This window comes from Cannabis sativa, chromosome X (genome assembly GCF_029168945.1).
Source record: "Cannabis sativa cultivar Pink pepper isolate KNU-18-1 chromosome X, ASM2916894v1, whole genome shotgun sequence".
NCBI lineage: Eukaryota > Viridiplantae > Streptophyta > Magnoliopsida > Rosales > Cannabaceae > Cannabis > Cannabis sativa.
Window position 1 is genome coordinate 3,765,726 of NC_083610.1, and position 14,418 is coordinate 3,780,143.

At 28.3% G+C, this 14,418-nt stretch overlaps 1 protein-coding gene across 4 annotated transcripts; it reads left to right on the forward strand.

The window, feature by feature from the left end:
* Window positions 1–5,864: 5,864 nt before the first annotated feature.
* Window positions 5,865–9,818, forward strand: LOC115707545 (probable protein phosphatase 2C 59). Of its 4 annotated transcripts, XM_061106563.1 has the most exons (10): window positions 5,897–6,048; window positions 6,262–6,306; window positions 6,406–6,562; window positions 7,457–7,584; window positions 8,157–8,255; window positions 8,354–8,512; window positions 8,668–8,754; window positions 8,839–8,930; window positions 9,037–9,111; window positions 9,212–9,818. In XM_061106563.1, the coding sequence occupies exons 3-10, from the start codon at window positions 6,483–6,485 to the stop codon at window positions 9,359–9,361; spliced, it is 870 nt and encodes a 289-aa protein (XP_060962546.1). In that variant the 5' UTR covers window positions 5,897–6,048; window positions 6,262–6,306; window positions 6,406–6,482; the 3' UTR covers window positions 9,362–9,818. The 4 variants fall into 4 exon arrangements, with proteins under 4 accessions (XP_060962544.1, XP_030491415.1, XP_060962546.1 ...); XM_061106561.1 differs by lacking the exon at window positions 6,262–6,306 and having other exon boundaries at window positions 5,865–6,048; window positions 6,349–6,562; XM_030635555.2 differs by having other exon boundaries at window positions 5,890–6,048; window positions 6,262–6,562.
* The last annotated feature ends 4,600 nt before the right edge of the window (window positions 9,819–14,418 follow it).

Sequence of the window (14,418 nt, forward strand, 5' to 3'; positions counted from 1 at the left end):
TAATAACTTTGTGAATAAGTTTACAAGATTGACACTTGATTAAATATGTTAAACACCAATATGTATTTTCTTGAAGCGTATAAAGAAGAATTTCGTGAAATGTGTTCTAACTCTATCTCCTTCAATGTACCATCCTTTTAGTTGAGCGATGCAAGCAATATTATCCATAGAGAATTGCTTGGGTTGATACTTATTTATTGAGTGCAATCCATATGTTTCCCGAATATGCTATGTCAATGATCTCACTCACACACATTTTCTACTTGCTTCATAAAATGCAAGTATGTTAACATGATTTATAGTTGCCTCGTTAAAAACCTTGCCAGAAAAACCCAGTGGGACAAAATCTGAGCTAAGGAAAAAAGAGTACAATATATATTTCATATTCATAACTATTTGCAAGTTGCCTCGTTAAAAACCTTGCCAGGAAAACCCAGTGGGACAAAACCTGAACTAAGGGAAAAAGAGTGCAACATAAATATGTCTCTCCCTCATGCACATATGATCCATAATTATTTTGGTGATAATAGATCTCATAAGATTATTGTTATCTTTTAAAATATCACCATACATAATCTTTGATCATATATTTTCTATAACTCTTACAGAGTATGTATGGACTTCTAAATTATAGATGAGGGGTTCGTGGAACATTAGTCTTTATCCAACTAATTGTATCATTCATGTGTGTACACAACTTTGTTCATACTAAAATTTAAAATTTCAAGTAGATATGAACATAACACACTAATGGTACTATAAATTTTCATTTGTGACAATGATGGTACTCCAAGACCATATATTTGTTCCATCTTGTTGCATGATCTTAATTTCCATATCAAATGATCATATATATATATATATAATTCTTGATACATATGAAGTACTTCAGGACTTCAATACTAATGAACAAACTTTATACATATAATATTTCTCGATATACAAAAGAAATAAAAGTTTGTTCTTCAATTAATCAAAAACTCTTCAAGAGTCTATCACAACGTATAATTTACGAATTTATATTGCATAGACAACCATAGGTATTTTTCAAATAATAATTTACTTACATGTCTTTATTTCATACAAAGATCTTTGTCATATAGTGCGCGCGACTTTGAATTTATATCACTTAAGACATGTATTAAATTCTTCTAGAATTTTTAGATAAGGCTTATTTCAAATTCTCACTATATTAGGAGCTCCAAATAAATAACCTTTTGTTGCAACATTTATGTGACGCTTATAAATCCTCATAAAATATATTCCAGGCTATAATCAAATCATGATTATATTTTCTCAATATTTAAGCCTTATTTTAATCAATCTCATGTCTATGCAAACTTTGTACAACAATTCATTATGTACAAATACATATATGCAAATTTCTCATTAGAAATATTTATTTGCACACCCTACAGGTCTTACTTCACTTTATGTGAGTAAATTTGCCTGGATTGCGTCATAATATTTTGGCCAAAAACAAAATGTATGTCGATGATTCTCGACAAATCTAATACAATGATCCTTGCTATCTCATGTTAGTTTATTGCATATGCACACATTCAATATTTATTGTCGACAAAAATTTCAATAAATGATAATTTCCTCCCATATTGACATAACTTATAGAGATCTCTTAAAATTACATATTTTTCAAATATGTTTATCATTTATATGTACCTATATAGAATCACTTCAGGGATTCAATTATGATCAAATGTGTTATGTCTAACTTCTTTTGGGAGTCTCTTCAAGTACCGTTTTCATCACGGTTATCATTTTAATACTTTATAACATTAAGGTATCTCCATGAGTACCTCTAAATTTAACAACTTCAGGGCAAATCAAATGAACATTTACTAATAATTTCTATATTGTTCATTTACGCTTCAGGCGTTTTCAACTCATTCTAACTCAACTTTAAATAATATTGATTTGCAGTTGGTATATATCATTTTGAACTATATTGTTCTTATATACTTTGTGCAAGGATCATTTTTCAAAAATTATCATCGATCCCAACTACTTCTCTCCCCCTGATCGAGAGAACTTTTAAAAATTGTGATATCTAATAATATTAATATACCTGTAGGGATTTCAGTATATCCCAATGAATCAATATTTATTTAAACTCATATATACTATATGACATTGAACTTCAGGTTCAATAAACTTTAGTTTCAAGTTCAATCCTTATGAACTTAATTCATTTCTAAGAATGATTCATACATGTATAATTAGAAATACATAAATTTACACATTTTGTAAATGCATGATCATATAATCTTATTACATCTATAAGAAACTATGCAATAAAACTCTAACAATGGCTCAAGATTGTTAAAGAAATATAATTTAAATATTTTTTATGTGCAAATATATGCACATTCTTCTTTTGAGCCTTATTAAGTAACAATGAGAAGAATCTTCTGGTTCTTCAACAAAATTTAGTCAAATTCTTTGACAATTTATTGCATATGATTGATCATGTCAAAATAATTCAATTCATGAACTTCAGGTTCACTATAATTTGTATTTCAATGAAACTTTCATAAGGTAATGTAAAATCACTACAACATAATCATTACAAGTTTCATTTTTATATACACGAATAATATAATTATATTATTCTCCAAAACATATACACTCTTCAGGAGTCACTATTATGTTTATCAAGCTTTATATTTCTTCAGGAATCACTATCATCAATTCAATGATGTGTATAATTTAAAAGATACATGACAACTTCATCATGTTATTGTAATGGTTAAATAGATATAACCATAATATATCATTTATTTTTCCTGGTATCTTTTTAACAAGTCGTCTAATTTATTAATAGACTATTCATTAGTCTAATTATCATGACTTGATATATTATATATTTAAATGTACAACCAGTACATACAATAAGATATTTCTTATTACTTTCATAACTAGATAAAAGTTATACATCTAGGTACATACAAATATATTTTACTACTCCAAGTAGCAATTGTATGTAAGACTTCTTCAGGAAGCTTTTCAAATAATCATTTTGTGATTCTTTATCACTTTGATTATATTGGATCACTAACAAATATTAGTAAATTATATATCCACTTTTGGGAATATGCAAACTGAATTATATAGTAACTATATATATACATATCCTGTGCCAACAATAGTTTGAAACTATTGATTTCAAGAAATAATAAAATATGTATATATTAATTTGCTTCTGGCAGTACCAATATATGTGAAATCTATATTCTTTGAAATAGAATTTCATGTCTATTCATTCTCTTTAGGTAATGATATTTAAATATTCTAAATGTACAATAAGTTTGTACAATTCACATTCTATTAAATAATCAAGTATACTTTTATCTTGATTATAAGTGTGTCCGTACTACAGGTACGCGACCACTATTATTCAATTCCACACATGATATATAGATTTCATGCACTTTGATTGTGTGTGGTATCTCATCTTTTGGTTGTTTCCAATTTCTTCTGAAAATATTTGAGTAGCAAACAATGCCATTGATTATTTAAAATCATTACATTCACTTCGGGGAATGACGTTGAACAAGTAGAACATTATTATAAATTTCTTAAAAATTTATTACTTGTTCATATATAAAAAGAAATTACTCAGCAATTTCTTTAACAATATTTCAAAGAATATATGAATACAATTTTAGCATAATCTCCAAGATGTATGCAAAATTTGATCTTTAATATATGTCACATGCAATAATTTTTAACATTGCAAGTAATAACAGTGTATAATAACATGACTAATACAAACAATCTTTAAAAGTAGTTGACTTCAATTGGTATCATTCTCTGCAGGGAATGGTGAACAATAAATACATGTCTCATGTATTTAAATAACATTAGTCATGCTTACTGTTATTCTTATACTTTGATGTTTCAATGCAATTTTCTTAATATTCTTTTTAGGTATTCAAAACCCACTATAAAATTGCATCAATAATAATCATTTTTAATGATTCTTTAGTTGTATTCACATAAATACAATCTTTTTTTTTTGACAAATATAAAACATTTACTTCAGAAAATGTTTGTCAAAATCTATATCGATATTAAATTACTTTTCATTGTCCTCAAAGAATACAAGAGCATATATATATATAAATATGTATTCATCTCTTTCATTATATATCCATCAACTATATAATGAATATTACGTTTGCATAATCTTCAGGATATATGCAAGATTTTATTGAGAACGCATAATCATGAGGATATATGCAATATTTTATCGAGGATGCATAATCTTCAGGATATATGCAATATTTTATCGATGATGCATAATCTTTAAGATATATGCAATATTTATCGAGGATACATAATCTTCAGGATATATGTAAAATTTATATAGATTTTCTTTATCATATCATAGGCAAACATATATTGTAAATATTATGAATGATAAGTACATAACATGTATCTTTATATATTAAAAGTGTCTATCTAACGGCATTTCTTGGTTTAACAGAATATACTTAAGAATATTCTGTTAAATTTAACGATTAGGTTTGATCTCTCGTTAACAAATAAACCCAATATAATTAAACCCAAAAAATTAAACAATCTTTTAAATATTAATAATCTCTTTTTAAATTAAAAAAAAATCATCTAAACCACATATCTCTCTAACAAACCTATCTTGGGAGAATATTAATAATTTTTTTATTTATTTTTAAAAAAGAAAAATCTTTATATATTAAAATTAATCTAATATTTTCTCTGGATAAGCATAGGAAGCAAAAATACCAATTGTATCTTTGTGTGATTGCAGATATACCACTTCTGTCATTGACCCACTTTTTAGCTTTATAAATGGAGATGTTCATATAATATTAACACTTTACAGAATATTTATAGATATAAAGTTTATAAACTTACATTACAATGCTATGTTAAAAAAAGAACTAAATAGAATAATCTACTACTCCAATAATAAATTTATTTACAATTTTATAATTACACTAATATTATTTTTAATACATTATTAAATAATATTTCAAATATAAATATTTAATTTTTTCACAAAAAATTTGCAATCTTTAAAAATAAAATACATTCAAAATCTTAAAAAGACTAAAATCTTAAATGGAACTAGCAATACGTGGCTCGGCACGTACATTCAGCTAGTATATATATATGAATCAATAATAAATACATAAAAATATATACATACATATATATTAGAGATATATATATATAGATAAAAAGAAAAAAGAAAACAAAGGATTCTTGAAATTGTTTCAGTCAGATAAGTATATATATAAATATATATTTAGTGTATCGTGACTTTGAAACAATTCAAGAATTTTAACAAAATACTTACATTGGGTCTTAGGAAGAGACTCATGCTTGAAGCTTGGGCAGAGACTCGTGCTGATAATGTGTTATAAAATAATATAATATGATATAAAGTAGATGAGAAGAAAGAAGAAGATGAAGAGAGAAAGAGAAAGTGAATGAGAATTTCTGAGTTGTTTATTCCAATGGGGTGAACCCCTATTTATACAAATACAAATATTAAGAAACTAAGAAAAAAGGAAAATCAGAAAAAGATTAATGTTGATTACAATTAATGGTAATAAATAAAAGATTTAGACATCCACATAATTAATAATATTTATAACAGTGATGCTATAGGGAATAATAATAATAATTTTGGATTGTTTGTGCATGTGCGACACGTGTGTGGTGTAGCCACGGCGGCACCATATAAGCCGCTCCAGTCGGCTTTTTCGGCTCATTGACCGACTCAACTCCCCTCTTTCCCACATTTACTAATAATAATAATAACCTTTTTCCATAATTAATAAATTATTATTTATTTTATTACAAAACAATTTTAATTAATTTTCCCTTTTTTATTTTAAATTAAAAACCAAAACCAGAAATCGAATCCCTTTCTCTTTCTCTCTCTAGAAATTCCCTCTTTCTCTCTCTCTCTTGAAAAGGCTCTTTTCATCTCACTTCGTTCCAATCTCTGATCTTTTTCTCGGCCATTTTCATCTGCAGGTAGGGTTACTGTTACGTTTTTTCTTTCTCTAAATCATTGAATGTATTAAGAAAATTCTTAATTTGGTTTTTATTATTTAATTTGGGTTGGATTCTTGAGATTTTGGCATGTAGTTATATAGAAATGGATCTGTGAATTGGATCAAGAAAAAATAATGAATCTGAAAATTGGATTTACTGTTTTTTTTTGTTTTTATATGAATCACTTTGCAGGTCAGTTAGTGAGTCAGAAAAATTGGGGTTTTCGATCATGAATACGTAATGATTCTTGGTTTGTTTGTTATTAATATTCCAAAATAGGTCATATTATCGTCAAATTTGTCTATATAGCAACAGCAGCAGTTGTTGTTTTTGTAGCTATAGGATTTCGTTTTCTGATTTTGACCAAGGAAAAAAGAGCTGCTGGGCAATCTGGGAATCCATACAATAATAACATGGGTTATCTTAATTCGGTTCTTTCTTCTTCAAGCCAAGTTCATGCTGATGATGCACCTGTGAGCGGCGGTGGTCTCAGGTTAATTTCTTTTTATTTTCTTTATCTTTTTCCTCATTTTTTTATGGATCTGGACCTGTTTTTGTACGTAGCTTTGTTTGATTTTATCATTTGAGTCAAGATTCCTACCTATTATTTTGTTATATTTCTTTAAATTGAAGTCCAAATTAGGAAGCTTCAGAAAAACCCAATGGAAGTGTTGATTCTTTATGATGACTAGTTAGGATTTGTTTTCACAATTCACGAAATTTGATTTAAAATTTGGGGTTTCTTTGGTTTGGACTGCTTGTAATTTGTTTATGGTTTTAAAGACCTTGATAAACACACTCACTCCTAATGTTTAGGATCAAAATTAAAATTCCTTTATTTCTTATGGAAAAGAATTAAAGAATAATACTGATATTTCTTCTCTGTGATATAAAGGATACTCTGGGACTTAGATTTTCTTATTGCCTAGTTATGATTCTTTATTGTTGTGTTATATTGGCTAGTTATGAATTGTGGGTGATGTGATGACTAGTTAGGATTTGTCTTATTATTTAGACTGCGTTTTGTTTGGTTCGGAATGCTTGTAATGAGTCATTTTTTTTATGGTTTGAAAGAGCCTGCCTGATAACCACACTAATTCCTAATGTTTAGGTTCAAAATCCCGTTATTCCCAATGGAAAAAAATCAAAGAATGATATTGATATTTCTTCCATGTGATGTATAGGATACTCTGGTACTTTGATTTTTTTATTGGGTTTTATTTGTTTGTCTGGTGATCTTGTTGTTTTGATTTTGAAATTAAGGGTCTTCAATCTGAACTAGTTTTGCTACTGCTTAACTAAATGCTAATAATGATGTATATAATATTTTAATAATGGGTCTACTGGGAAAGAGTGTGACATTGTTGTGATGTTTAATGTCAAACAGTCAGAATGGAAAATTCAGTTATGGATATGCTAGCTCTCCTGGGAAAAGGTCTTCAATGGAAGATTTCTACGAGACAAGAATTGATGGTGTGGAGGGGGAAATTGTTGGTCTCTTTGGTGTTTTTGATGGTATATCTCTTTCTCTCGCACTTTATAAAATAATGCAAATCTGAATCCATTATACTGTACTCAACACAGGATATATACAACGTTTTATGGAGATTGTGAATGCTAAGCATACTTATTTTCACCTTGAAATCACCTTCTAGTCACATATCAATATCACTGTGCATGTATAGTGTTATTGTACTCTTTTAAATGGTGTAAATTTATCTTTATCTGAGGAACCCATTGGGGCTGCTTTTATTCTAGCGGCATAACAATGCTATAGGTACAAAGTTATTATTATGACTTTTTGGCTTGCTTTATTTTGCATCTGTTTTGACTGTCCATGTACTAATTCTCTCGTGGGCAAAAGTTATTTGGTAGTTCACAAACCGGCTATAATTATTCCTAGTTAGTATGGTTTATGTGCTATTGGATGGGTATATGATAATATGCATGTATATAACTATGTCAGTCACAGTTTTCGTTTAGTAAGTGACAGTAAAGAATAAAAAACTTGTGACAGTAAAGAAGAAAAAAACTGCTTTAAGTAAGAGATGTTAACGAAACAAAACTGTTTCTGATGTTTGTTTCAGGTCATGGTGGTGCTCGTGCAGCTGAATACGTGAAGCAGAATCTTTTTAGTAATTTGATCAGCCATCCAAAGTTTATTTCCGACACAAAATCTGCTATAGGTTTGTCATTCTATATCTGTAGTAATGGTTCTAACTCAACATGCTGTTCAAAAGGGAAAAGAAAAGGGCTAAAAGGAATTATGTTTGTATTTCCGCAGCTGATGCATACAACCATACCGACTCTGAATTTCTGAAGTCAGAAAATAATCAGAACAGAGATGCTGGATCAACTGCTTCTACTGCCATCCTAGTTGGTGACCGTTTGCTTGTTGCAAATGTTGGGGATTCGAGAGCTGTAATTTGCAGGGGTGGTAATGGTAAGACTTTGACATTATATATTCTTTTTCGTGTTACCTTAGCTATGTTATTTTGTCCATAACACAAACTTAAATCTTTTGCTTCTAAAAATCTCATGTTTTAACTTTATTTTTCTCCTTTTTCATTGTTGCCTTTTACTTTTTATCTGTCATAGCAATTGCTGTTTCAAGGGATCACAAGCCAGACCAGACTGATGAGAGGCAAAGAATTGAGGAAGCAGGAGGATTTGTCATGTGGGCTGGTAAGATTTCAGACTATAGATCTTAAAGTTTTCTAATGTTGTAGCAAATTGCTTGTTCATTACTGATGGATTTCATATTGACAGGAACCTGGAGAGTCGGAGGTGTTCTTGCTGTTTCTCGTGCCTTTGGTGACAGGCTATTGAAGCAATATGTTGTTGCTGATCCAGAAATTCAGGTTCATTTCCTACCACTGGTGCAGTTTATTAACATGTAACTGTATATGCACTCTATAATTCCATATCATCTAATATAACATAAAAACACCGACTTTTTCACTACAGGAAGAAAAGATTGATAGTTCACTCGAGTTCCTTATTCTTGCTAGTGATGGATTATGGGATGTTGTCACAAATGAGGTTTGCCATGGTTTTCTAATCATTCTCTGCTCAATTACCGAGCACGTTGAGCTTTTCAACTCAATTTGATTATTTAACATTTTTCTTTTCTTATTATTAGGAGGCTGTTGCAATGATTAAACCAATCCAAGATCCAAAGCAAGCTGCTGAGAGACTGATGCAAGAAGCATACCAAAGAGGTAGTGCCGATAACATCACCTGCGTTGTTGTTCGTTTCTTTACCAATAATAACCAAGAAGGTTCGTCTTGAAGTAGTAGTAGTAGTACTACCGACCGAGTGAGAGAGTGAGAGCACCCCTTTTCTTTGCTGCAAAGCATATTTGATTTCCTGCTAAGATTGTTAGAATGGGTGCGCTTTGCTGCTAATAAAATTCATTGCTAGAAAAGTTTTAGCAAAAATCTATGTGATGATAGAATAGTATTTGTATAAGGATAGAGGCTCGATCGAAAAACAAAAAACAAACCAAAAAAAAAAAAACACTAAACAATTTACTACTACTAGTAAGTACTACCCTGCTAATGTGTATTTACGCTTCTTTCAAATTCACTTTAAGTCCCTCTAGCAATAGAGAATTAATTGTATTTTTAGTCTACTTTCATTCTGTATTTGGGTTTTTTTCTACTAAGTGTAGCTGAAATATATATATGTATTTGTTTGTTATGTAAAGAGGCTTACGTATGACTAAAATTCCCAGTTCTCATTGTTATTACTTGTGTAAATTTGGATTTTTCTCTCTTTATAAGCACATTTAATTTCAAATTTGATCTGATTTTAGTGTTTTGATACTCAATTTTACTATTATTTAGAGATGGGACTAGTCAATAGTGTCATGTTTTGGTGCTTAGCTCTTCAAAATTTTAAGTTCAATATTGATTGTGAGAATTTATATATTTTTCTTGGACAGGAAAAAATTGTCATCTTATGCTATCTTAAGAGTATTATACAACATTACCAATATAATATTATTTCTAAATTACTTAAATATTAATTTATGGATCAAAAACCACTTCATTTAGGGCTTATTCTATGTCCTAAATGTAAAATTTATAAATGGATTTACTTTGTCAATTGTGTTTTGCTTTCTTTTCAAATACAAGATAAACTAAAAGACTTGATTAACAACAAAATACAACATTAAATTAAAAATATATCTAATTATTTTTTACCAAATACACGCTACATTAGTAAAGTACTCCAATAACAAAACAAATTGATATGATCTTGATTTGTTTGCATTTTTATTATTAATATTATTATTTTAGATGATTAATCATTTCTTAATCTATACATCTTACTATATATGCTTCAATACTCCAAAATGAACTTGAAAAGGAGGAGCTCAATCTCATTTTCACACAATATTACATTGGATTTACTTGAATTTGAAAGTCCTTTCCTAATTGAATGTAAAAGTATTCAAGAATTAATAGTATGCAACAATGATATACAAGCTTTTGCTATACCGAAAACACATTCCGATTGAGTAATACTTGGATTTTTTGAGGATGAAATAACTTTCACTATGAATCAAAAACAATTATAAAAACGAGTTCGAAATATATTTGAACAAATAGTAAATTGAATTGATTCATGCAAGTATTTTACCCTAAGATCTTGAAAACACAATTAAGATCAAATATCAAAGTCCCCTTAGAAACAAGAAGTCAAGATTCCCTTGCTTCTCTTCTGCCAAAATCCCTTCAACACAAAATTTAAACTCCCTTCTGGTCCAAATCTAACTTTAACTCTTGAAGTATATTCATTAATATAAAACCTCAGCACTAAGAAAATAGAAAAAGTGTTTTTGTCCTAACAAAGTAAGAATCTACTTAGAAGATTCTATTGAAGAAGGTAGTCAGTTAAAAAATTATCAGAATCAACTATATAAGAACTAAGTACTAAAACAACCGACTCAACTTTTTAAGTGTCAACTCATAACAGCTGACACTGATATTTTTATCCACCAAAGCTAACAGGGCAAAAACGCAAAAATAAGCCCAAAATACAAGATGCATTTGAGAGGTCATTGGATGATCACCTCCACATGACAAACTAGATGCAATTAACATGTTAGGAGATGAAGTCCAAAACATAATTAGCACAACAAAAAATATAGCACTTACAAAATTAATTAGAGTTAATTTATACTTGTATGTCTAACGACTATAAGTTGATATTTTTATATGTACTGAGGAAACAAGAAATAAAAACTTGGCACTTCCTAATTAATATATGTTGATTTTTAGTCTATTTATATTTTTTATATATATATATATTTGATTACTAAGTTCATAATAAAGTACTATTCTATAAATTTATGAAATAAATATTTCTAGAAATAAAAAAAATACTAAAATAAAATAAATATCATATATGATGTTTCATTAAAATTAATACTTTTTGCTAAATTAATGTTAAAAATTACAATATTAACATTTTAAAAGTACAATTTTTTATACATGATATATAATACACACAATATCAAAATTTTGAAATAACAAGATCATAAGAGATCAAGTAATATAACTTAAATCTACTAATTTATTAAAAACAACGACCATATATATGAAGTTGGCAAAACAAAAGATAAAAATCATATGAATAGTTTGTTCCAAAAAAAAAAGATAATATATATGAAAAAAAAAAACGACAATTTAGTAATTAACTAAGAACAATACAATATATATTTAGAAAGAAAAAGAAAATATAATTTTTGCAATAAGTACTAAATAGCGTGTATATTTTGTATTATATAAGAAAAATTATATATATATAATAAAAATAATAATGAGAAGAGAAGGACTCAGAGTTGAAAGATTTATCATCAAGGCAATTTTGCCGTTATGTACGACGAGCGAACATTATCATCTTCATCGTCCATTTTCACTCAAAGAGAAATAAGATAAAAGAAAAAAAAAATTAAAAGAAATAAGCATTGAGACACATTGTGCCTAATGACCAAATGAGCATGATTCTCAATTGGGTTTGGTTTTGGGTTCAATTTATAATGAAGATTTAAAGGTGTTATTTATTTATTAATGCTACTATTATTATTTTATTTCCCTTGCTCACCACGTACATGATTATTAAAATACACAAGTTGGTCAAATTTATCGGTTATAGGACAACTAAATCATATATAAATATATTATTCAAAAAAAAAAAAATCATATATAAATATATATAAATTTAATAAATAGGACAAACAATATACATTAGGAAATGTTATTGGCACTAACATGTTTGTATACTTGCTAACAACTGTTGCTGTTTTCATTTATTTTTTCACAAAGTAGCATAATATTAATAGGGTCGAACTCTTATATGAGTTTGCCAATTAACCTAAAACCCTAATCACTCAACTTTTGCTTAAAAAATATATAGAAATATACTTCAAGGTAGTTGTATTGATAACCCTAATCACTCAAGTAAGGGAATATTGGAGAACATTGTCTCACATGGATTAAATGTAAAAATATTGAGCCATATATAAAGAACATGAGCTACTCTACTCATAGCTAATTGGTTTTGAGATGGAACCCCATGAATCTCAACGGGGAATACGTGCTAATTATAGGGGTTTTATATTTGATCCTTTTTTAATTGGGTCATCAGTATGTATCTCAAAAATTCACATCCAATTAAGGTTTAATATAAATATTCCATGAGAGGTTGTAGTGGGATTCAAACTCTTGATCCAAGCAAGAAATGATACCAATTAAAGTATGATTACCGCTACACCACACAACACGTTGTCCTTTTATTTAATATTGTTATTAGGTATTTTAAGGTGTCTAACATGAGATAACACTTCTTAAGGGGCTAACAATTTTCTATAAGGAAATTTGAAATTATATACATACATTTGGTACATATTAAATTTTTAGAATACAAACTCAATAAAATTAAAAAAAAAAAAAACATGAAGACACTTTATATTAATATCCATAATACCCTTCTCTTCTCTTCTAACTAATTTTATATTAGGTTTAGTGTATCAATCTTGCCCAAATTCATGAATGTTAATTTAAATTTTCCTTTTTATATTACTTGTATATTTAACACCGATATTAAATTGTATTACTACTAAAAATATGTCTTGCTTATATATTTGAGACCATAAGGTACTCACATTTTTTTTTTCATCTATCTACACTTAAAAAAGAAAAACCATTATCATTTTGCAACTTGTTTTGTATTTTATTATTTTCCCTCTAAATTTTGATGTTATTTTTAAGTGGTTCTTCTTTTACTCCTATCTTATAATTTGGGTATGAGATTTTTCTCAAAATTATTTATTTATTTATTATAGCTAGTTCAATTTATATATTGTTTTGACTTTTAGCTTTTATCTCAAAGCAACATAAAATAAATTCCTAGTCCAATAGGTGACACATTATCTACTCTCAATAAAATATGTCAAATATTTAGGTATGCTTTTAAAAGAAATAAACAAATAGGGTCCCCCCAATCAATGAGAATATTATTGAAGAAGCACCTTTCAAATACAACACAAGTATTCTTTTTCTTTGGTCAAATAATTTTTAAGATTTATTATTTGTTATGATAATGGTTGGTAATTAATCTTTAATCTATTGTCCTTTTTTCTTCTTCAAAAATATGAGTTTACATGCATCATAATACCTCGTATTGCAAAACTATGCCTAATTTACTAATCATAGAGAAAGTTTGCCCCAATAAACTGCAATTAGTATTGATGATTGAAATTATTATTAGTTTTTTTTTTTTATATTAGAAAAGGAAAATTTGAACTTGACACCTTATGATAAAACTACTCGAAACTATTATTAATTAGTACATTTTTTTTTTTTTGAAAATGAAATATCAACTTCATTGAAATTTAGCATTCATCATATATAAGAGCTAGAAGCTCATCAGGAAAATCAATCCTATGAATGCTACGATCAGAGAAAAATCGGGATCGCCTAGCAACAAAGTGGGCAACGCGATTTGCTGATCGTCTTACAAAACGAATACTAACATTATTTAAAGCTGACAATAAACTCTTACAATCTCTAATAACCAAACCAAAAGTAGAGGACATAATTTGATTACTAAAGATTGCTTGCACCGTTACCATACTATCAGTTTCCATGTCAACTTTATTCCATCCTTTGTCCTTCAACCAACTTAGAGCTTCTTTGATGCCAAGAGCTTCAACCACCTCAGCTGGGTAGTTTCCTCCCTGATATGTAGCTCGGAGATCAACAATGTGGCCCGTCGAATCTCGAGCAACAATGCCGAAACCATAAGCACTTTCTCTCTCAAATAACGCTCCATCAACA

What these genes read in the sequence shown, in the direction of transcription:
- LOC115707545 (XM_061106561.1), top strand. Translation starts at nt 6,483, where the DNA reads ATGGGTTATCTTAATTCGGTTCTTTCTTCTTCAAGCCAAGTTCATGCT. An exon ending in TCTCTTTGGTGTTTTTGATG is followed by an intron (nt 7,585 to 8,156) that starts GTATATCTCTTT and finishes TGTTTGTTTCAG; the next exon opens with GTCATGGTGGTGCTCGTGCA. An exon ending in AATTTGCAGGGGTGGTAATG is followed by an intron (nt 8,513 to 8,667) that starts GTAAGACTTTGA and finishes TATCTGTCATAG; the next exon opens with CAATTGCTGTTTCAAGGGAT.